Consider the following 23,123-nt stretch of genomic DNA (forward strand, 5'->3'; position numbering starts at 1 on the left):
GCAGAATTCTCTCAATGGTGAACAAACGGATCCCGAGGGTGCCTTTAACTGTGTCACATGTCCTCTCATCTAAACTGTCTGGCTTCTGGTTTGGGGTAATGCAACCAGTAATGGATCTCGGGGCCTTCTCATTATGAAGACGTCCGTTTTGCTCACCAGGACGCACCTCTGGAGGAGTTTCGTGGATTTAAGGAGGAGGAAAAACCTCGGCCAAGGTCACTCCATTGGAAAAGAGCATGTGCAAGTTGGTGGTGTCGTATGGAGAGAGATTCTGGTTCCTGTCTGTCAATGAAGACGGACAGCGAGCGTCTGACGAAGTCGAGGTAGAAAAAAAAAGGCCCAGATGTGTAATTGTGGGGTCTAGAATGAGCTTAGGAGGCAAAGGAGTGAAAACCCGAAAAGAAAATCCCCTCAACATTTACTTCACCCCTCCCCCACCCATGTGAGCTTGTATAACCCCCCCGCCCCCCCCGAGACAGAACCGAACAAACAGACAACACACACACCGTCACTATGCACCAGGTTAAAACGCCCGCTCAGTGCGGAGACGGGACGTTTCCATTCACAGCTTTCCCAACAACAGTCACGACCTGAAGACGGACAGAAAAATGTGCTGCGTGTTTTTGGATCAACTGCAACGTCCTGGTTCCAACGCACCTGAGGAGGAAAAGAAAAGTCGTACGGTGGGCTCATCCTTGGAAATGGAACATTAAAAGACCCTTTGTCCCATTTGAAAAACAAGGGGGTTATCCTACATTTACATTTAAACCTCAAACACCGAAAGCAAAAGGTTAAAAAAAAATTTAAAAAGTCTTTCAGGACACAGAACAGAGTTTGGGTACCGGCCTGCCGTGACGGATCAAATGTCTTCGTGATCAGAAATGTCCCACACACTACTTTCAAACACGCTTGTCCTTTTCAAAAACCCTCGTGAAGTCGGATTGCTGGAAAGAGACTCTTTAATCGCTAAAGACGGAGAAACAAGTAAAACCAAAGTTTTAAAAAGATGCCAGAGGAAAGTGAATTCCATGGCTTCATCGACAGTAAGGAGGATGGAGGCCACGGCTGCTACCGAACTGTACTCCACCCATCTTCACACACACACACACACACACACACACCTCATCCTCCGTCAGGTGTACAGGAGGGCAGCCAGACTCTGGTGCATTCGTTGGTAGTCCTCTGTGTCATTGAAAAGTTGTGTGTGTGTGTGTGTGTGTGTGTGTGTGTGTGTGTGTGTGTGTGTGTGTGTGTGTGTGTGTCTGTGTGTGCGTGTGCGCATGTGTTGCAGGCGGTGTGTGTTGAGGCCTCCGTGGTGCACAGGTGGATGAGGAGGGTTTCACCGCGGCGCTGCAGACTGGAGGCCGCTGGGCGTGACCCGGGACAGGGCCTGCAGAGGACACATGGAGATAGACGCATCTTTCATACTTCATAAATCATAAAGTCCTCCTACATAAAGGAAAAAAAGCAACCCTGTGAGTTCATGCTGAGGTGAAAGACTACCAACACACAGACAAATTAAACAATCCATGTTGGTAATAATGTAACAATAACATTACACTAGTCGTTATCGAGGGCCTCAGTGCCGTTCTAAAACAAAACCTTCCCGTTACACTCTTTGACCTCCTGGGGGAGCACTCTGTCTACAAATAACAAAAGGAGCTGATAAAGCGTGACTGTTCAGATCCACACCACCAGCTGGATGGTAGGAGATGATCTTAAACTATGAGTAAACTAATCTAAACTGGTCTCAATAATCCGTCTCTGTAAATTCTGCTCGTACAGAACTACTGCTGCTATTTGGTTGCTTCATGTCAGTGAGCGTAAATAAAATAAAAAAAGGGGAACAAATGATCATTTGGGACCAACGAAAACGGGAAGTCTGTGCATGCTGATACAGTGCGTGTTCTCTTGTAATGTGTGGTTCCTTTTTTTGTCAGTCTTTGTTAGGGAACAGAGCACAGATGATGATATTTCACAATGTATACTGTCGGGCAACGCAGAGTCCTCCCTCTGTTCTTTTTAATTCTCATTAAATACTGAAGGATTTATTGTATCCAACTAAACTTTTCCTGCTCTGTGATGAACAAAACTCGGTACGTCAGCGTTGTCTGTTTAGAACCGTAACACTTTCACAGTGTGTTTGTAACATTTTCTAAACGTTCTATTGTACTTCGCTCTACACTCTCGTGTCATTTCTGGTTGCGAAAATACCAAGACGGGGTCGGCCAGAATTAAAAGATGGCGACTAACAATTTATAAATTGAGACTTTAAAACGATACTCAATTCTGATAACTGTCAAACCCTTCTGAAGTTCTTCAATAGAACTTAAATTAAGATTGGAACAAAGAGTGAATGTTATATTCTGCATATAAGCTTTTTACCAAAATAATATACTCTGCTGTAAACACCAACCTTTATTGATAACCAATTAAATGACATATTGTATCAATAACTTTAGCTGTTAAATTACATTTACCCTGTAATTGCATCACTCTCTGGAACTCCGTTACATGGAACCAGTTCCTCCCCAACACTGAGCTTTGGGATTATTTGAGCGGACCACGATCAAACAAGTGTTTCCATCAGCTGGGTAAAGTGTAAGTAAAGTGTCTGAGCAAACGGTTGCAACGCCAGGAGAGAAAACACCATGGAAACGACGATGTTGGACCGGTTCTGCCGTTAGCGAAAGAGAAACCACAAATGTTGTTTACCCAAAATAAAGACGCGACTGAGAGGGGACAGATCTGACAGGAGAGCGGCTCCCCTTCGTCTGCAGCAGCGTGTTCGACAGTTGCTGCTCCCATCCAGCGCAGACAGTTTTAGAGCGAGACATTTAAAATGAACCCGTGTTTCTGTGCACCACAACATGAACCCAAACACACGACTAAAAACCGGTAATGTCAACTAAATGTCGTGACTGAGACAGCCCGAGTGGATTTTCGTACATTACATAACTAAGCGCCGTGTCTTTGTGTTACCTGTGAGGACATGCGCGACGCGTCCTGGCGTGCTGTGAGATCCGAAGAGGAGATGTTGACAGGCGCCCCGCGATGAAGACGCATGCTCACCTTCCTCTCCTTCTCCAAACCTGGAAAAACAAAAAGAAGGAACAAGGTCAATGCCAACTGGACTATGTCAGCTACTTTTCTACTGGTACAAGTTATGTATGCATGTATGTATATATGTGTGTGTGTGTGTGTATGTGTGTGTGTGCTGACCTGTGTGTGAGGCGGGGTTGAGTGGTGAAGGGGCCGCGACCTCCTGCATGGCTCGGGCTCTCCCTGAGGCCGCGGCCAGGCCCCGGGCCCCGGGGTTACGGCTGTGCCTCAGCCTCTCCTCCCGCTCCCGACGCTCCCTCTCTGCGTCCTCCACGGCCCTGTTGGCGCCCTGACACACAGACACACAGACACCTTAAATATCTTCAAAAAAAAAATGGGAGTAAATATACTTAATATGTTAGTTTATTCAGTCTACTTAGAACTTAATCTTTGGTATGAATGAAACCTTGAGTGGTCCTGTGGTCTACCTTCTCTGCTCAGTACAAGTGGTTTACTACTCGGAAGAGAGGTTTAAAATAAGAACACAAACGTGTTTGTATGTAGTTCACGAGATCTTTAAACAAGCGTGCCGGTGGCCCCGGAAGATGGACAGAGTCTCCGTTAGCAGTCAGTTTGAATTCAGCTCAACGTGTAAAGAAAGCAGTGTTGTTGTTTGGTTGAATTCTACATATGAATTTGTTTTATATACTAGTTTTTAGATTGTACGGAGCCAGTAATAGAGGTGAAATGTTGAGCCCTATTTTCGTTGGTGCAGGTGGACAGGTATTACATGTAGTGCAGCCAAAATACTCACAAACTTGAGCATGTTCCAGTCGAAGACGTAGTCGTAAGAGAAGCCCTGTCGGTGGAAGAGGTTCCTGAAGAGCTGGCGGAGGTACGAGTAGTCAGGCTTGTCATCGAAGCGCAGGGAGCGGCAGAAGTTCAGGTAGGTGGCAAACTCCGCTGCAAGGAGGCGGGACATGAGCAGTGAGGTTTCAGTTTGGATCAACATTAACACACGACTAATGTACCGAATGCAGAGCGGAAGGAAGACGTACATGGGTAGCCTTTGCAGAGGACCTCAATGGGCGTGGACATTTTCTTCTCACTGATACGCTCGTATTTCTGCCTCTTGGTGGCGGCTTTGAGGCCCTGCCACGGAAGAGAGCCCAGGTTGAAGTACATGAGGACGTAGCCCAGCGACTCCAAGTCGTCCCGCCTGGACTGCTCTGTGGGCACAAGAGGGGAAAGTAAGAACGGCAGCCGGGAAGGAAAGGGGGGGTGTCTGTCCAGTTACAGAAGTATTTTTTGCGTATGGCGTTCTTACCGATGCCCAGATGCGTGTTGATGGAGGCGTAGCGCGCCGTGCCGGTCAGGTTCTTGTTCTCGCGGTAGGGGATGTGCTGGTGTGTGCGTGCGTCGCGGTACTTCTTGGCCAGGCCGAAGTCGATGATGTAGACCAGGTTGCCCTTCTTGCCCAGCCCCATCAGGAAGTTGTCCGGCTTCACGTCTCGGTGGATGAAGTTCTTGGAGTGGATGTATTCGATGCGGCTGATCTAGAGGGGAGAGGGTGTCGGACGTTAGCTCGCAAACATGGATGTGATGCGTTTGGGCTACACTACACGGAGACCCAATCGGGACAATTTCCTTCCCGTCGTGAACTCACCATCTGGTCGGCCAGCAGCAGGACAGTCTTGAGGCTGAACTTCCGAGAGCAGAAGTTGAACAGGTCCTCCAGGCTGGGCCCCAGCAGCTCCATCACCATCACGTTGTAGTCTCCCTCGGCCCCGCACCACTTTATCGTTGGGATGCCGACTGGAGCCGACGAGGGAGCAGCAAAGAGGGAGCGAGGGAGAATATTTAGTGCTTATTGAAGCATTGATTGCGTTACCAAAAGATAGTCTTAAAATCACAATATTTTAAAAGTAGTCTGGTGCAGCCGGTGTCATGTTACTATTGAGAATAAAAATGTCCGCCACACCCAACACGCACACAGTATGAAGGCAGAGGCCAGCTGGTTTAGTAGTATCTGGTAATTGGTTGATGTTGCCAAGGCGAAGAGGCCATCTGGCATTCCCTTCTATAGGCAGACAGCAACTAAATGATGTTGCTCAGCACCAAGCGCACGCACAGCTATTTATATACATACAACTGCAAATACAGCCCACAGTCTGGGTCAGCCGGCGTGGCCCGAAACATCCCAGCAGGCTGGAACAAAAATACAAATGCATGCGTGTGCACATTTGTAACGACCTTGTACAGACAGTCACATGGACGGCTTTATACAGATTGCTGATGTGATAACTTAATTTTTTTAAAAAAGGTGCTAAATTCAGAGTATTTGTATAACAGTAAACAATGACTTTCTATGTAAAGAGACGGCTCGAAGGTCGCCACGTGGCGGCAAATCCCTCCATCACAGGTGTGCTCCGAGTTTTTAACCTTTAAAAAAAGTGCCACTTTGACTCGGCTGCAGCCGCCGCTCTCGGCCTGAAGTCACCAATATGTTTGGTGTAACGTCATGAGTAACAGCGCACTGTGTCATCAACGGGCAGAGCCGCTCCAGACGTGACGGGGGGCAGATATTACTGCACATGCAATAAAGATCACAATCTCTACACTGAAGTGGCATCAAGCCTTAAGAGTACACCGTACCTCCACCCTGCATCATCTTGTAGATCTTGCTCTCGATGTGGAGCTGTGGGTGCTTGGTCTTCACACATTCCAACTTGATGGCGACCTCCTCTCCGACCGAGATGTCGGTACCTAGAAGGGACGGACAGAATGCAGGATGTTAACCAAAGTACACAGACATCTGCAGCAGAGCAGGGACACTTGTGTGGTTGGCAGTTAAAGAGGAGGAGGAGGACATACATTATGGGAGTTACGATGAGGAACTTTAATTTTGTGTGATTTTGACAGTACCCGTGGACAAAGACTCCCATTTTACTGCAGCGGTGGGTCTGACAGTCTGCTCGCGCAAAACCGGTTCTGGTTCTCCCGCGCCTCCCTTCCCTCCCGCGCGGCCTATGTTTGCCCTCCCCCCCCCTCCCCCCCCAGCAGGAGCGGCTGTAGCTCAGGGGGATGTGTGGTCGTCCCGCAACCACAAGGTAGCCGGTTCGATCCCCAGTCCCCCCATAGCTCATATGTCGAAGTGTCCCTGAGACACCCAACCCCCAACTGCCCCCTGGGTGCCCCCCAGGGCCGCCCACTGCCCCCTATCCAGGGATGGGTCAAATGCAGAGAAGAATTTCCCCAAGGGAAGGATACTTTCTTTCTTAATCTGAGCTAAAAAGGACTTCATGAGGAACCTACATTTCATCTGCATTCACCAGAATCTGACCTGGTGGCACGGATTAAAAATAACTAAATAGAAATAGCCAGTCTCAAATATTGTCATCAGTATTAAATTGAGACAGTTTCATGACCAGTTAAAAAGGTCATAGAAACTCCACATGGAAGAGACACCACCAGCGTGCACTACATGTACCCTGCTCTTCTTTCCCATAGCTCCTTGCATGTGTAGCCCGACTTCCTCGCAGCTATAATTACACCAGACAAGAGTCCACTCTCCTCTGCGTGGTCTGACTGAGCAGGGGCTTCAGCTTGCTTTCTTAACATGGTTACAGGTTCCAGTTCCCTTCCACTCCACTCCAGGTTACATAATCCCATTTTCACACACGCGGCACCGGTGGAGCATCATTGATTTCTCCGTATGAGGTCATCGGGGCAGGGCGCCATTCCCCGGGGGCGAGAGGGAGGGGGCGCACAATAAGGGGGCCATGACTCACTTTAAAGCCGATATGCCGTATCGTTTACACACAAGAGCTGCTAAAATAACGCTGGGCAGAAGGCGTTGTTGCGCAGCATGCGAGAGGGCACCGCAATGATGCAGGAAAACAAAAAAGAGGCAGATCTTTTATATATGACCAAATTAGATGACATTGATCAGCCTCTGGCTGGCTACCCAAATCCATATCAGTCCAGTAGCAGCTTTGAAAAAAGGGTCAGTCTACCACAAATCCCATTCGCCTTCGTGGCATCATGGAGGACATTTTGTTTCTCTGCAGAAGTGAGAGAAGTGGGCTGTTACCTTCTGATGCAATGTATGGAGAAACACCCTTCGTCCCTATGGGTGAGGGAATATTGTGAAATAATGATGACGATGTCAGAGAAAGTGGGAAGTAATTGTCAATGAGCCTCATATGGGGACCAATATTGTCCATGTATATATATGTCTTTAAAGCTTCTCCCTGCTTTGTTGAGCGTGTGTTTGTTTTATTCCTTTAAGAATAAAAAAAGGGTTTTCTGACATTTTGAAGCTAATGGATAGATGTAACAATCATGAGAACTTGATTATCATGTTGAATTAATGTTTCCTTATAGAATCAAACACACAGAGTGATCGGGAAACGCCGTCTTTCGTTTCAGCCCAACACAGGTCCTAGACGTGTGCTCGGCCAATCGATTAACCCGCCAATCAACCAACCAATCAGCAACAGCGAAAGTGTCAACAGAGGCTCTTGACAGTGTGAGCAGCACATCTCAGGTTTGTTGTCTGCTTTCTTTGAGTCAGGAATGTGATTTGTCTTGACAGATATTCCCCCTCACCCCCCCGACCTTCGTGCGTTATTGGTACAACGTGTTCATATGTGTGTTTTTATCCAGAGCTCTGCTGCTGGTGAAACAAGTCTGGACACATCCTCTCCCCACTAGTTCACGAACAGAGGTAAAACTTTCTATAAAAGGAAATAACGATACAGAGTCACACTGGCGCTCTAGTATGTGCGTGTTAACCGGGGCCGGGCGGGCCGGTCCAGACTTGAACACGGGAGCGCGTTGCTGATTAAACTCAAGTCACTGAGAAGAGATCCGCAGCACAAGCGTGATAAGAAGGGCAATGTGCTGCATGCAAGACTTGTGGGAGCCGTGGGGCCTTCGGTTCAAGACAGGGACACACGCCAAACCCTTTAATGCGAGATGTGCAACTCTGATATAAGGGGAGGACTGAACATGTACGACTGCAAAGCAACAAAACAACAAAAAATGATTTCTCAACTGAGTTTCTGAGAAGTAGCGGGTCGATATAACGTCAACGTAACCGCTGTATAAAACAGAGTCTCTCTTTGTACACAATCAAACCACAGAGCTTTCAGAGGAGCAGGAAAGTAGTGAGTCACCGGCAGCGCTGGGCCCTTAGCGTGTCTTGACTTCTCTGCGATTGTTGTTAGCTTTGCTTGTGTAAGTGGACCCATCCCTTTTAGCACACACACCACCTGCTCTCAGTGCACAGTATCTGTCCTCGTCAAACGGGTAATAAGATGAAGCAGAGCTGCGCCTCGTCAAGAAACTTTTCCTTTATCATTTTTTATTAGAAAAGCAATCTTATTGCATCATGAACACGTTTTCCTTTAGATTAAAATTGCAATTCAGGATGGGCTTTAAGAAAGAAAATCTGTGACAAGCAATAAGTCTTTCTATAATATGGCAAACACAACATTGGATACAGGCCGACGCCATCTGATGAAATGAGAGGAAAAGTGACGCATGCGTTTATTTGAATAACGCATGTTTATAAAAAAGGTATAAAAAAAACTGTCACAGTAGAATATTAGAATTTGTAAATAGGGCTGGGCGACAAGGCTAAAAACCATGCACCACATGGTTTTGTATCCTCTTGTGTGAACTAAATACTTGACAAATGAAAAGTATAGAGTATTTATTCATAATACTTTGAATAAAAATGTAGTTAGCGTGTGCTTGTTATCAATTTGGATGATGTCATTGTTTATCTTATAAGTCGGATATCTCGATATACGACTCCGTGGAAAGACAATAAATCATGTGGAATTATCACCGTGTTGTAAATATCTAATATAGTCATCATGCCTTCACGGAACCTTCACCCTGTACGGTGTTAAGAGCATCAAACATTGTCCATGTAAAGATACAGAGGAGTGACGTCTACCTGAGCAGAGGATGAAGTCACTCTCCTCATGCAAAGTGCCGCTCAACAACATTTGAATCGGATTTATCGCCGGTCACTTTCAGTCACGCGCCACACAAACTAAAGTGCACACTGGCTACAGCTGGCTTTAAAGAAGGATTCAGATGAACACGAAGCCTCGGTGTGAGCACGTTTTCTGCGTCACGGTGGAGACTTTGTTCTCCCCTCCAGGAAGTTGGAGATGTGTTCATTTGAGCCAGCGCCATGTTTTGTCACGACGAACCTCTTGCAGATGACTAACTATTCTACCACTTCTGACGGTCCACATGCACACCCAGTCAGAGCACAGCTGACCTCATCTCCTCCTCCTGCCAGCGACAAACAGCCAGCTGCTCACACTGCATTAAAGCTCTGTATGGGAGCCTCACTGTACATGTGCATGTATAAAATATGAAAACACAAGCGCAAAATAGTTCCATTACCGTGTCAGGCGCTTTGACACTATAGAAACACGCACTGTTACCAAGGTTACGTCACATCGGTCACCAGCCATGGAGCGGGAATAATACGCAAGCAAGCCGGCAGCTCTCGCCAACAGTCCATGCGGAAGAACCAGCGCACTCGTTAAACCATTAGAAGACAACTTGACTGATTCAATAAAAAAAAAAAAGTGTACTTGTGTGTTTTAAGAAATACATCAGATGGGGGGATAACATTGCACGTGGCAAAAGGCAGATATTTAATGAGCATCTCTCGTTAACTCTCTGAAATTCCTCTGGTCAATGTTACACGTGCAATTTATAGTAAATGTGATCAAATTAAATTAACGGTGTGCTCCTTTAACAAATAGTAGCAAAGGTGAAAAAATTAAACGGGATAAACTAGCACTCTGTAAGCATTCACTTTCAATATTAAAATACTGAATATTTTCTGTTTTTTAATGTCACTGTGAACTGAACGTCTTTGGGGTTTGGACTGTTACAAAACAAGCAATATGGAGATGTGACTTTGGAATTGGATGGTTATTTTCACTTTTCCCCCTGACATTTTAAGGACAAACATTAATGACAACAGCATCACTGCTAAGAACCGAAACTGTCTCTGCTTATGTAGAGAGCAATGTTTAACCGGCACAACTGATATTGATCTCTTTGACATTTACCTTCAATGAGAGGCAAACACACCCAATCTATTTTTTCTTCTTCAAAAACACACCCAATCAATAGGTCACAGCCCTTGCTGGCACTTAGTGTGCGCCACTCAGTGATGTCTGAACATGTCCCCTCAGGCACTAAACAGGAAGCAGGATGCATTAACCAGCTCTATGTCAAAGACCTGAAGGACCCGGATTACAACACAACTACATCATACGTTTGATAATAGCAGTTGCTTTCAGAGGGAAAGCAATTGGTTGTGCAATAAAGCACAAACACATTTGAAATGTTGTCTGTAGTCTGATGAGCACCGATGAAGCTAACGTTAGCCTTCTGATGAATCCCTCTTGTGCGGATCAGAGGAGGACAGTGAACCGGTCTGTTGGGTTTAGAGGAGACAGTTCAGCACCAGTAGGGTTCTGTTCGTCTCATGGACCACTTCGAGGACTAAACAGAAACAAAAACAGAAACAACTAAATATGAGCTAACGAATATGAGCTAATGTTAGCCGATAAAAGTGGTTAGCGTATGTCGCCCAGCGGGTGGCCATCAGTTTCCGTTCACGTCGTTAACACTGTTCACTTGGACATTAATTGTACGTTACGACAGCCACAGCTCTCACACACACCAAACACACACACACACACACACACTAAGTCGACCAAATTCAACATGTACATCGTTTGCTGCTGTGAGTTATCACGGTAACGTTGTATCGCCGCTTTGCTACACAGAGTGCTAGCTAGCTTCGTGGCTAATGTTGCTATAACACTAAACACTGAACAGCTGATCGAGGCTCGTTTTCGGGAAAACCCAGCTGACAAACTGTCAAAGCTTCGGGTTATCGACGCCGAGGTAACGTTCAACGGGGACAAAGACAACAACAGCGGGTTTATTTGACTGGAACTTACCCAGGTAGATGTCCCCAAATGATCCACTTCCAATTTTCCTGCCCAGTCTATATCGGTTCCCCACTCTCAGCTCCATGGTTAGCGGTTGGTGTTCGACTAGCAAGCGGGCTCGCTAGCTCCAAAATATCCCCCAAAAAATGGTTTAACAGCTCGAGTCTGTTTTAACAGCAGAACAGGCGAAACACCAGACACATAAAAAAAAAAAACTCTTGGCAGCGATGGAGGTGTCTTCCTGCGGGTTGTCTCCCGGATGAAGTCGGCTCTCGCAATCTTTCGCCACTTGTTTCAAAATGACGCCGACCTCATATTGGGCTAATACGCGGCTGGTTCAGAAGGTTGGACTTTACACTTTATGCTCTCGGTTGTTTTGATACGGATACACGTTAATTGGCCGCGGATGAAGATGGATTTTTTTGGCGGAGGTTATGGTGGATCTCCGTCCGTCTTTCGCTGTCTCGGTTATACTCGCAGGATGTGTCTGACGTCACTTTCCTGCTGGCTGATTGAGGGAGTACACTGCCAGAGAGCGTCTAAAGGAGAGAGCTGCCAATAGATACCAACACCGGTAACGGCTTCACTGGGCCGATACTGTCAACTACAGCCTAACCCGGAAATAGCTTGTGATTAAACGAACAATCAGCTTTTATTGTAAAGCCTTTCATTGATTGACCTGATACGATTATCCACACACGTCTTCTTTCCATTGATTGAATCACTCATGCAATCTGGATTTTCACAGGCACATTTTCATTTCATATTTTGAATAAATATTTGTAAACAAATCACAAAAACTAGAGAGTGAAAAGCTAAAATGTGTGGTGTCATTGTGGGCCTGAATTGGAAAATAAATAATAATAATAAGTATTATTACTATATTAAATAATAATACTATATAATGATATATAAATATATATATATATATCAGTATTTCGTATATATACTGTATATATAAATATATGTTTATATAATATTAATATTGAATGTATAATATAATATATAATATTATATTAATATAATATATAATAATGAGAATGATAATAATAATTGTGTTATATAATATTATTATATGTATATATAAATATACATATTATTATTATTATTATTGTTATTATTATTATTATTATTATTATTATTATTATTATTATTATTAACTGACCTCGCTGGACATATCACTACTATCACTACTCCCTTAATGGGGAAGTATTATTTACGGCCGCCATCTTTGCCGTCCTCACTCATTGCCCGGTCTTGTTGTACGTGTTTGGTTTCTTGCTTGGGGCTTATCTCTACCAAGTAAGAGAGTCTGGTTCTGCACAACAACAAAAGAGTGGTTCCTTTGTCCAGCTGGCCTGAGTCAACCCTCTATGGACAACAAACCACACGGATTCCTCTCAAATAAACTCTGTACATGTTCTGCGGTATAGCATTAAAAAAAACTCAACTCAACTCAACTCCAGTAGCGTCTTTAAAGGGGAACACAATACGTTTTGTAAATAATAATAAATAATATTTTAAGTTAGTTTTTTCCCCCATGTTATTTACGTTTATGTAAATTAAGCTTTTATTCTGAAGGACTGCGGGTCGGAAGTGTTTTGCTGGTCTTGCTGGCAGGAAACTCCTCTCTGGTTCCTCCTTCCTGACAGTTTGCTTACTCACAGCTCTGTCGGCTGATCTAAAGTCAGTGAAATGTCTTTGTCCGTGGATGGAGAGCCGCTCCGCCTGCAAGGAGAGGACGCAGAGGATCATAAGGTCAGCGGGAAGACGCACACAAGGGACTCCGGCCGGTAACTTCCTACTCGGATACTTATTTCGTCAGTTTGTTTACTGTTTACAGGATCAGCAATTAAACTCATTGAAAGTTTAGTGCAAAAGTCAAAGGTACCTAATAAGTGACTTATTTTAACTGATCATTTTTTTCTCCCATTTTGACAACAAATAATAAACAACAGACTCAAGCACGAAGCATAAATGTTTACACTTTTTTTTAACCAAGTTGCTGCAGTAAAATTTATAATTTTGATGAAAAACAGCAGTCATAAATTGACTGAATGATCTGCGTATTTATTTGTTACATTTAGTTTTATACGGTTAGTTCAGCAATGTCTTTTCAGTCAGGCCATGGTGTTGCCTTACTCACACATAGAAGAATGATCCCGGTCTCTACCACACAGCGAGGCGTACCGCTTATTAATTTAACACACTGGTATTGAATCAGTACTCTGTATCGGCAGATTCCCAAAAGCTCAGGTATCGCAGGTAAGTTGAATTGATGTGTCTCTTGTCGATACTAGGCGGCAACCTCCGGTTCTGCAGAGTGAAGCCGACGCGCATGTGTTTTAAAACGTACGTTGTCGCTACTGACCAGCAGGGGGCGACTCCTGCGGTTGAAGAAAAGAAGTCAGATTGTATAGAAATCTATGAGAAAATGACTCTACTTCTCTCTTGATTTATGGTCTCAATTTCTAGTTTCAAGTCCTCTTCAATGCAGCATGATGTTCATTTAGTAAATGATGGTCCATTTATGGTCAAATAGACCATAAAGCAGAGTATGCTTTAGAGCGGGGCTTATTGTGATTGACAGGTTTCACTCCTCTGCAGTTCAAATATGCTAACTTCTGTTCATCGGTTGCAAAAAAAAACATGCCGGCGGCCGTAATCCAAGATGGCAAAAGCGAAATTGCTGAACTCGAGGCTTCAAAAACATCAGTCCACAAACCAACAGGTCACTATGACTACGCCCACCTCAGTCTATGTTCAATACACAGCCCGGAAATGAAAGTACAGTGGACATTTAAAGGGTGAATTTGTCATTGCAGACTAGTGACTAGTTTGCGGTAAATGTTACATGGTGTTCCTGTCATAGAAGAACACGTTTGACTCGTGGCCTGTTAAATTAATAATGTGATTTTAACGTTCAACCAAATGCACCAGTCTCACCTCGCCACCTTGTACTTTCACCAGTTTGGAGTCTTGTTTGGATCAACCAATGGATTCAAGCGATCTCCATGAAGTCGTCAAGTATTCGCCCTCCCCCCTACCAGGTGAGGTGTCTTTGTTTCCAGCAGTATAAAAAACGTAACTGCAGTCGATAACCACACACGCAACATTTCATTTCCTCTCCCTCTCAGCCAAACATTACGACGCCGACACCACCGAACCAATCAGCTGTGGCCTTCAGTCTTTGGAGGAGCTTTTGTCGTGGAAACGGAACGAGGCGAACCTCTTCAATGTGGCGACAGTCCCTCTGGCAGCTCGGGATCCTCCTCTGGCGGGAAGTCTCCATCGCACCTTGGTGTCTCACGACATGATGGGAGGCTACCTGGATGACCGGTATGGAGGCATGTTTAGTACTTCTGCTTCTTCCAGCTCATTACTTACGGACAGTATGTAGAATAGTAGTACAATAGATGAGAGAATGCTACAGCCTTTAGGCTTAGTAGGTGATGTGAGACTCTTAGGTGGCATCCCTCAGGTCGGAGAAGTGAAGCCAACGTAGTGCCTTGAACTTCCATTCTCTCTACTGTCCACCAGGGGGCGACCCCTCTGGTTGTATAGAAGTCTATATAAATGACTCTACTTCTCTTGATTTATTATATATATACATTGTAAACATGAGTTTATGTCTCAATCTCTAGTTTCAAGTCTTCTTCAACATAGCATGATGTTCATTTAGTAAATGATGGTCATTTAGAGTCAAACAGACCATCAAGCAGGATATGCTTTAGGGGGGCGGGGCTACTCCTTGATTGACAGTTTGCTACCACGACGTTGGCCGGTCTGGGAGTTGTCCAGGGTTTTGGTCTTACAACTGTAATGCCGCGTTCACACCAAAAGAGTTGCGAATTTTCACAACGTTTTTTCGCCTGACTTTAGTCGCTCAATTTTATGTGGTTAATTCGCTTTTTCACAACCATTCGCGGCGGAAAGGGGGCGTGGCTTTCTCCGTAAAACACTTTTCATTTCCACTATCCACCATGGAAGGAATAACAACCATTTCTAATGGTTTCTCCGTGGCTTTACTCCGTGAAAACAGTTACGCAGGACGGCGGTGACGCCGGGCGGAGCTTCTCAACGCTGATTGGCTTTCGCAACTCAGCGTCGGACGAAAAAGCGAAAAAGTGAATTTGCAACCATTCGCGTCTGTGTGTTAACTTAGCATTAACTTAGCATGTAATCTACTTGCGCGAATATTTCGCAACTCTTTTGGTGTGAACGCACCATAACCCTCTCAGTGCGTTTTCACTTGATGTGATGAGGATTTTTGGGAAATGAAGCATTGTACATTTAAGTGTTTTTTTTTAGTTCCATACTTTATTTTAGAAAATGTCCGTATCATATTTGATTTGATATTTCATTCTGACGAAGGCATTATACTCGAGAAGTTTGTTCGTTCATTCTGCCGTAAGATATCCAGACCCTTTTAAACATGCTCTCTTCTCTGTGGTCAAGCTTTACCCAGGGGACACATGCAGAGGCCCCGTATGCCTTCTACCACTGGCAATACATCGATATCTTCAACTACTTCACACACAACCTGGTGACGATCCCTCCTGCTGTGTGGACCAATGCAGCGCACAAACACGGAGTCGTTGTTCTCGGTGAGTCAAAAGGCCGAATATAAACCGAACCAGGTCCGGTTTAGGAATCCTGAATTTGTGTTTTATATCTTCGATATCGGGTATCGAATTTGATGGCACAATAATTTCAGTTAGGTTCTCCTGTCTTCATCTGTAAAATCTCCCGTCGCAATCCGGCTGCTTTTTCAGGGACTTTCATCACCGAGTGGACCGACGGCGCCGCGGCGTGCGAGGCCTTCCTGAAAGAGGAGGAGTCGTACCGGGCGGTGGCGGATAAACTCGTCCAGATCAGCCACTGTTACGGCTTCGAGGGCTGGCTCATCAACATAGAGAACGCCCTCAGTGTGAGTATGAGTATGATGCTGGCTCATCAACATAGAGAACGCCCTCAGTGTGAGTATGAATATGATGCTGGCTCATCAACATAGAGAACGCCCTCAGTGTGAGTACAGATGTGATGCTGGCTCATCAACCGATATGATGTAGTCATAGTGTGACCATGAGTCATAAAATTAGATACTCCGTTGTGATTTGGATATCTAAATCAAAATTGCGAGATATTAAATTCAATGGAAAATTATGATATACTAAAGGAAATGATGAGATTTCTGGTCTTGATTTACCACAAACTGTTGTAAATAAGGGTTCCACTGTTTTTTTTTTTCCCAGACAGTCATATGGTTTTTCACAGGTTCTTAGCTAGACTAAGGGTAGCATTAAGAACCCCTTTCATTCAACCCCGTCTTGGAAGAACAAGTTCTTCAAGGATTGTTGAAAGCATGGTTGAAATATATAAAGGTTCTACATGAAACCTTTGGAATATAAAAGAGTTCTTCGTCGTGGGCTCTTGTTAGCACCCTTAGAAGGTGGAAAGGTTCTGGATTGAACCTTAAGAGAGGTTTCTGGGTGGAACCATTACACCAAAGAAGGGTTCTCTGTAGAGCGTCTGATACTGGGTTCTGGGTGGAACCTTTCACAGATGGTTCTTCTAAGTGTGACCCTTTATTTTGGGTTGACGGAAGAACCCTCTGAAAGAGTTCCAGGTGGAACATTTATCCAAAGGTCAAGGGGAATTTTTAAAAGCAATGCAGATCCCAGCCAATGCAGATTTTTTTGTTCTTTGTACAAGTACACTTGTTCCCCCGAGGAATTTTGTGATTCCTTGACTTTTCCTTCAGCGCCACCAGCAGGTTGATTAATGTCACTTATCCTGTGAAATATCATTTTTAAATGGGTTTGGCAGAAGATTTTGAACACAGATGGTTCCGAGATGATGAATTGTACCGTATTTGGGGATGCGTATCATTTAAATGTAATAATATTGTTGGATGGATTGCCATGACATGAGGTAGGATGAATTGTAATGACTTGAGTGATCCTCTGACTTTTCATCTAGCGCCATCATTAGGTCAACAATATAACTTGTCCAACACTTTCCTCATGACCAAACGCCTACAGAACTACTGACATTACCATCTGCCTCTGCTGTGCTTTGTGCTTATGATGATTATCAAATGTTATGCCGTGTTCACACCGGACGCGGCGCGAATTTGCGGCGCGACCAGATTACATGTAAAGTCAATCCACAGACGCGGCGCGAATTGGCGATTTATTCGCGGGGCAGCAAGATAGACGCGAGTAAACTGCCGCGGGGGACGCGGCGCGGATTATCGCGGCGCGTCCGGTGTGAACACGGCATTAGCGTGCTAACACGCTAACCTTTGATGGTGAACATGGTAAAAACACAAAAATACACATTTTGTAGGGCCAAAAACGAACATCTTGGCCTGAAGCATGTAAAGACCCCGTGTTTGCTGCCCTCTGCCCGCAGGAAGTCGCGGTGAAGAACACGCCTCTGTTCCTGCGCTATCTGACGGACCAGATGCGTGAGCGGGTGCCCGGCAGCCAGGTGCTGTGGTACGACAGCGTGATCGAGACCGGAAAGCTGACGTGGCAAAATGAGCTCAACCAGTCCAACAGGTAGATCAACTGGATTTAGTAACAGAACTCGATATCTCGATAGAGATCGATGACAGCAATTTGTCAGTTCCAATGCTTATATCTCAATCTCTTCCCAACAGGATGTTTTTCGACGCTTGTGACGGTTTCTTTACCAACTACAACTGGACAGAGCAGAGCCTGGAGTGGATGAGGGACTACAGCGGGGTCCAAGGCCGCCAGGCCGACGTCTACATCGGGGTGGACGTGTTCGCCCGGGGCGAGGTGGTGGGAGGAATGCGGGAAACGAACAAGGTACGCCCTGCGGGACACGTCCGCTTGTGAAGGAAGCGCCGCTCGTCGTCATCATTGACGGGGCGCACCTCCTTTGTTTCGGTCGTCCACAGGCGCTGGAGATGATTCGGAGGCACGGCTTCTCCACGGCCATCTTTGCCCCGGGCTGGGTGTACGAGAGCCTCGGCGACAAGACCGAGTTCCGCAAGGACCAGGACAGGTGAGACCACCACCACATGAACAGGGACGTGAATGCACACATCCAACTTTTTGAGTTGGAAAGCAGAAGAAAGATGTTTCTATCTAACCGGGTCCCGTCCTGTCTGCAGCTTCTGGGCTCTTCTGTCAGACTACCTGCACATCCATCGGACAGTCTCGCCGCTTCCCTTCATCTCCTCCTTCTGCCAGGGCTTTGGGAAGGCCCTCTACTGTAGAGGACAGGTACTGCAGGAGGTGGATCTGCACCCAAAGGCAGAGGGCGTGTTTTAAACCGCTGTACTGTGTCAGGAAAACACATTTTGTTGGATGATCTATTGTCCCAGAATCATTTAAAGACCATTTTAAACCACTGCCACTTTGTGAGAATATTCAGACATTGGAATTGTAAGGTGAAAAAAATACAAATGTACACTTGGGCTCTGTGATCTGCCCAAGAAAAACCCAGCGCTTTATTCTGGAATCATGTTTGCCAAATTCTAGCGATATCAAAGTCAGCATAATTTATGTCATAAGTCGATAATGTCCGAGGTCAAGTCCATAGATCGTGTGTTAAGTCAATATCATAAAAATGATTGAGGTAATTTTCATATATCTTACAATAAGTCGATAACGTACAAGTTATCGAGGTTATGTTTGTGTCTTGTATGATTAATCAGTAGCGACAGCCTTGGCCTGATGCGTCATGTTGTCTGGTCTTCTTTTTTTGTCACAAACTGATTGAATTTGGTGGTCAAAGGTCGCTGCGAACCCACAAAACATTTTGGACTAGTTGGTGCAGGAATATCACCGAGAGGCGGGAATTGTAGTTTCTTTCAGGCCCTGGGGCAAACTTTAATTTAACAAATTACAGCGTTTGACGAAACAATGTCATCTTTACTAAGAGCATTTCTCGTCCACGTTGGCTTCAAACCTGTGGAGGAAGATTGTGTGATACTTGATCACATCTCTGCAGTCCATTTTAGAGTAGATTTTCACATTTTCGTTGTTGTCCACAAAGCAAGTTGCTGAATATGTTGTCGTCTGTTAAATTAATACAATTGCTACATTAATGCAGCCTTGGCTTTCGTGTGTGTGTGTGTGTGTGTGTGTGTGTGTGTGTGTGTGTGTGTGTGTGTGTGTGTGTGTGTGTGTGTGTGTGTGTGTGTGTGTGTGTGTGTGTGTGTGTGTGTGTGTGTGTGCGCGCAGCTCAAGGCCAACAGGGGCTGGTTCAACCTGAGCGCTCAGGAGATCCAGCCTTTGTACTACCGCACGGAGCTGGAGGGCGAGGGCTGGTTTGCAGGCCGCGGGTGTACAGAGGACGTCTGGAATGGAGGCTGCTCTCTGCTGCTGGAGGGACTCATCCCCGCCACACACACGTCTCCAGTTTGTGCCAAGTGTGTGTGTGTGTGTTTCTCGTTCACCCTTGCTTTCTAAGTCTCACAGTGCATCCACAGTACTCTGCTCTGACTCTCTTGCAGGATCTTGTCCCTCCACGTACCCTTGGCGCCAAAGACCCTGGTGACCCTCATCTTCAAGCCGTCCGCCGGGATCACAGTGTCCCTGGAGCTGAAGACGACAGACGCCAGTCTTTGCACGCACATGGACGTCCAGGATGTCAAACGTGAGTTTCTTAGAGTCCATACCCGTGATGCCCAATGTAGTTTAGAAATATCCAACGGCCCCAATGCTTCGCAACACAAAGGTTTTCATCAGATTTCTCCCTTCCTGGGTTCTATATTCTATGTTTCCGCAGCTAGCGTCACGTCTCCTGTGGACGAGGGGCTCCAGTTGGTGAGCCAGTTCTCTCAGCTGTGCGGCAACCCGAGTCCAGATGGCTGGACTGTCGGGTAAGGCGTTCTTAGCAGCCGAGTTAACCGCTAAGTTAATGGCTTTCGTTATTAAGTCTGTCTCCCTCATGTCACCGCGGGCAGGTGTGCACAGTTGGAGCTCCGCGGCTGTGCTCTCAGGGAAGTTTGCGTCAGCATCCAGCGGGACGGCCCGCCTCAGGACACGCCCTTCAGCTGCAGGGTGGGAGAAGTCATGGTGAGCCAGACGGGTTCAGCTGCTTTAACGCCATAACTGTGTTCATTCACTGGAACTCGCACGAGTAAAATACAGGATTTCCACTTCAAATGCCTCGCCCAGCCGCCAAATCCTACACGCATTTAAGCAATAAGGTACGAGAGGCAGTACTGTATTGTCAATAATGTACTGTTCAAGGGCGTTGTTAGGCAAACCCTTGAACTGTACATTATTGTAGATACAGTACTGCCTCGAGTACCTTATTGCTTTTATAATACGGTTGCCTTCGACATTATAAATAGTAAGCTGCCTTTCAGCACAAAATAGTTGTAGCCACCAAACGTTGTGTATCGCATTTCAGTAGCCTGGAGAAAATAGTCCCCGTATGTAAATGTAAACAGGCTGTTGCTCTCACTGCTTCTCTGTCCGTCTTTTCTTCGTCACTTTTTTCCCCTTCATGATGTTTAGTTTAATTAGACGTAATTATCTCTCACTGGAAATCATCACGATTTTGCGATTAGCTATCAAACCCTTTTCATTCCTCATCTTAGTTTCCAGTTTTACGCACTCGCTCCCCGCTCACTAGTCTGCTCTCAGAGCGTTATCTGCTCTGCTCTCCCCTCGCCGCCATTATTCACCGCTGACATTCTCATCAAAAGTCATTCCCCCCAAAATATAAAAGTTTACACGAAACATGTTTGTTTGAAATGACAACTAACGGTCACGCAAAATCAACCTTATTACTGTTATTTTGAGTGCACACTGATATGGAACGCTCTGGTAAATGTAAACAGGCGTACAGTACATTATGGCTCAATACAGTACACCCCGTGACTCACTCTCAACCAATCAGAATGCTGGATTTCATCTACCCGTATTATGAAAGTAGATAAGAAATCCTCTCTCTCTCTCAGCTCTTGGACGTAGCCGATCAGCATGTCCCCCCTGACCTGGTTCAGGGCTTGTGCGTCTACGACGTGGTGTGGCTGCGCGGCGCCGGCACCTCGCCAGAGTCTCCCTCTCCCAGCCTGCTTTTTAACGCCACCCTGCGCTGGGAGTACCCGACGACGCTCGCACGCCACTTCCGGGTGCACTGGCGCCGGCTGAGGGGACCCGATCCCAGGATCCCCCCGGGTCAGCTGGCTCTGGTGGGCCGGGCGTACTCTAATCTTTTCAGAGTGACGGAGCTGGCGGTGCCGGAGGCGCCCTGCCTGCTGGAGCTGGTGGTGGAGCCGGTGAGCAGGAAGGGCCTCCCGGTCCCAGAGAGCCACTGGGGAAGAAGAAGCCTCAGCTACACAGAGGCTGTAACACAATGACTCAATGTAACCGCTTAGCAAGCCGCTTCTCCTCGTTACGCTATGGTGCTGCATTCATGACTCCGATGTCAAATTCAACGTTCCCAAGTCTGTTTTTGACTCCTGAGTTATAAAGAGAACGTTTTAGACGGTCCACTATGGCGCTGACAACCCCTCCCCCACCCACTTTTAAACCTGAACGTCTCTACAGATTTAGATTTAGGTGGAGGAAAAGTGGAGCTATTGACCAAAAAACCTGATGAACACGACGCTAATGTGCTTGAGTTATTGTGTTTTTGCTTTGTTTCACAGACTTTAACCAATCCCAACTGCATGTACTATACGCCCTACCAACGCCTTTTAATCAGGGCTATGAGGGCACGTGTAAACTAGCAAGTGTGTCTTAAGTTCCCTGAATTAGATGTCAAGAGGGAGATGAGAAGATTGTCACCAGTATCTCGAATGTATCAGGAGTACGGGGTAACACTTATTGCACAACAATGACAAAAAAACTAAAGATTTACTTTTCCAAATATACTATTTCTTTCTTCTCGTATGTATGTTAATTTCGTTTGTTTCTTAAAAACTATGTTCATGCAACATCAACACGATTAGATGGAGTCAGACAATACATATCACAAAGTGACATTGTTCACAATGTTCTTCAAAGAGTTTGACTGTCACATCATCAGAATACAATAAACTACAACATGTGATCATTGGGTGGGGGATATTTCTCCTCCACCACCATCCTTCACCCAAATGTAGTATTCACACATCAAAGGCTGCGTCCCAAGCCTCTTAATTGCATCCCCGTTCCCCTCACTTGCATCTGCAGCGATGCATGGAGAGACTCAAGGAAACCAGGAGAGGAAACGAGGAAATAAGTTTTAAGAGAAATGAGACATCCTTTCCTCTGAAGCGTCATGTGAAGCAATGTCTTTTTCTGAGGACGGCGGGTCAGCTGATCACATCTGGATCAGCGGTCTGTCGGCTTCAACAGCTGGAGTTTGTGTCTGCGCACGTGATCAGTGTACGTATAGACAGTTATCACTGTACTTGTACTAATAAAACCAATAGAGACAGTTATCACTGTACTTATACTAATAGAGACACAGATGATCATCATTGTACTAATAAAGACATGTTTGTCATCACTGCCACATGAGATGTTTTCTCTCTGTTTCCTGTTGAACTGCATTCAGTATTTATTGTGGTCTGTTTCCTGCTTATACACGCAGGACAGATTTTTACCGGTGGAATGCTTTTGTCTTTTTTATGAATTCAATTCTGACTGACGTCATTAAATAAAATAAGATTTAGGTTTCTCTTTAACACTGGACTAAATGTATTAGGCTCAATGTTTCAGGCGAAATTGAAATGACAACTCAAACGTCATGTGACTGAAAATAATGATTGATGTAAAAAGTATTTCCTCTGACTTTTATGGATATAATTAAAGTTATTGCGGGAAATAACAGATCAAGAAAAGACTTCTTTCTAAAATGAAGAAAGTAGTTTGTGGTTCAGACCTACAATGAACATTTTAACCAGATGGTGAATCAGAAAACAAATCACTTAAGTTTAATCTGTGATCCGTCTTCGTTCTAGTATGAAATCTGTCCGATCTGCAGCATCCAATCAAATAACTGATCAATGAGGGGGCGTGTCGGCCACAAACATTTCCTGGAAGCTCGCTCTCGGCTCCTCAGAGATCCCTCCTGACAAATAGGCCCAATCCCAAT

At 45.4% G+C, this 23,123-nt stretch overlaps 2 protein-coding genes across 3 annotated transcripts; one reads left to right on the forward strand and one right to left on the reverse strand.

The window, feature by feature from the left end:
- Positions 1 to 500: 500 nt before the first annotated feature.
- csnk1da (casein kinase 1, delta a) lies at positions 501 to 11,487 on the reverse strand. Of its 2 annotated transcripts, none has more exons than XM_079233075.1 (9): positions 11,055 to 11,487; positions 5,698 to 5,808; positions 4,709 to 4,857; positions 4,370 to 4,598; positions 4,101 to 4,271; positions 3,857 to 4,005; positions 3,223 to 3,391; positions 2,983 to 3,092; positions 501 to 1,390 (listed from the first exon to the last, which is right to left on the reverse strand). In XM_079233075.1, the coding sequence occupies exons 1-9, from the start codon at positions 11,128 to 11,130 to the stop codon at positions 1,340 to 1,342; spliced, it is 1,215 nt and encodes a 404-aa protein (XP_079089201.1). In that variant the 5' UTR covers positions 11,131 to 11,487; the 3' UTR covers positions 501 to 1,339. The 2 variants fall into 2 exon arrangements, with proteins under 2 accessions (XP_079089201.1, XP_079089200.1); XM_079233074.1 differs by having other exon boundaries at positions 2,983 to 3,143.
- Positions 7,708 to 22,535, forward strand: engase (endo-beta-N-acetylglucosaminidase). Its single transcript, XM_079233072.1, has 15 exons — positions 7,708 to 7,771; positions 12,713 to 12,838; positions 14,016 to 14,095; positions 14,183 to 14,384; positions 15,504 to 15,652; positions 15,821 to 15,975; positions 17,463 to 17,611; positions 17,713 to 17,884; positions 17,977 to 18,083; positions 18,193 to 18,304; positions 19,268 to 19,455; positions 19,540 to 19,682; positions 19,815 to 19,908; positions 19,993 to 20,104; positions 20,998 to 22,535. The coding sequence occupies exons 2-15, from the start codon at positions 12,741 to 12,743 to the stop codon at positions 21,397 to 21,399; spliced, it is 2,163 nt and encodes a 720-aa protein (XP_079089198.1). The 5' UTR covers positions 7,708 to 7,771; positions 12,713 to 12,740; the 3' UTR covers positions 21,400 to 22,535.
- The last annotated feature ends 588 nt before the right edge of the window (positions 22,536 to 23,123 follow it).

The sequence above is a fragment of the Taurulus bubalis genome, assembly GCF_910589615.1.
Source record: "Taurulus bubalis genome assembly, chromosome: 17".
Classification (NCBI taxonomy): domain Eukaryota; kingdom Metazoa; phylum Chordata; class Actinopteri; order Perciformes; family Cottidae; genus Taurulus; species Taurulus bubalis.

Bases quoted from the DNA above. Each gene is read 5' to 3' on its own strand.
- csnk1da (XM_079233074.1), bottom strand. From the start codon at position 11,130: ATGGAGCTGAGAGTGGGGAACCGATATAGACTGGGCAGGAAAATTGGA. The intron at 4,599-4,708 runs GTGAGTTCACGA...TCTCCCCTCTAG, and splicing joins TGCTGCTGGCCGACCAGATG to ATCAGCCGCATCGAATACAT. The intron at 3,144-3,222 runs GTCAGCACACAC...GTAGAAAAGTAG, and splicing joins CAACCCCGCCTCACACACAG to CTGACATAGTCCAGTTGGCA.
- engase (XM_079233072.1), top strand. From the start codon at position 12,741: ATGTCTTTGTCCGTGGATGGAGAGCCGCTCCGCCTGCAAGGAGAGGAC. The intron at 15,976-17,462 runs GTGAGTATGAGT...CTCTGCCCGCAG, and splicing joins ACATAGAGAACGCCCTCAGT to GAAGTCGCGGTGAAGAACAC. The intron at 20,105-20,997 runs GTGAGCCAGACG...TCTCTCTCTCAG, and splicing joins GCAGGGTGGGAGAAGTCATG to CTCTTGGACGTAGCCGATCA.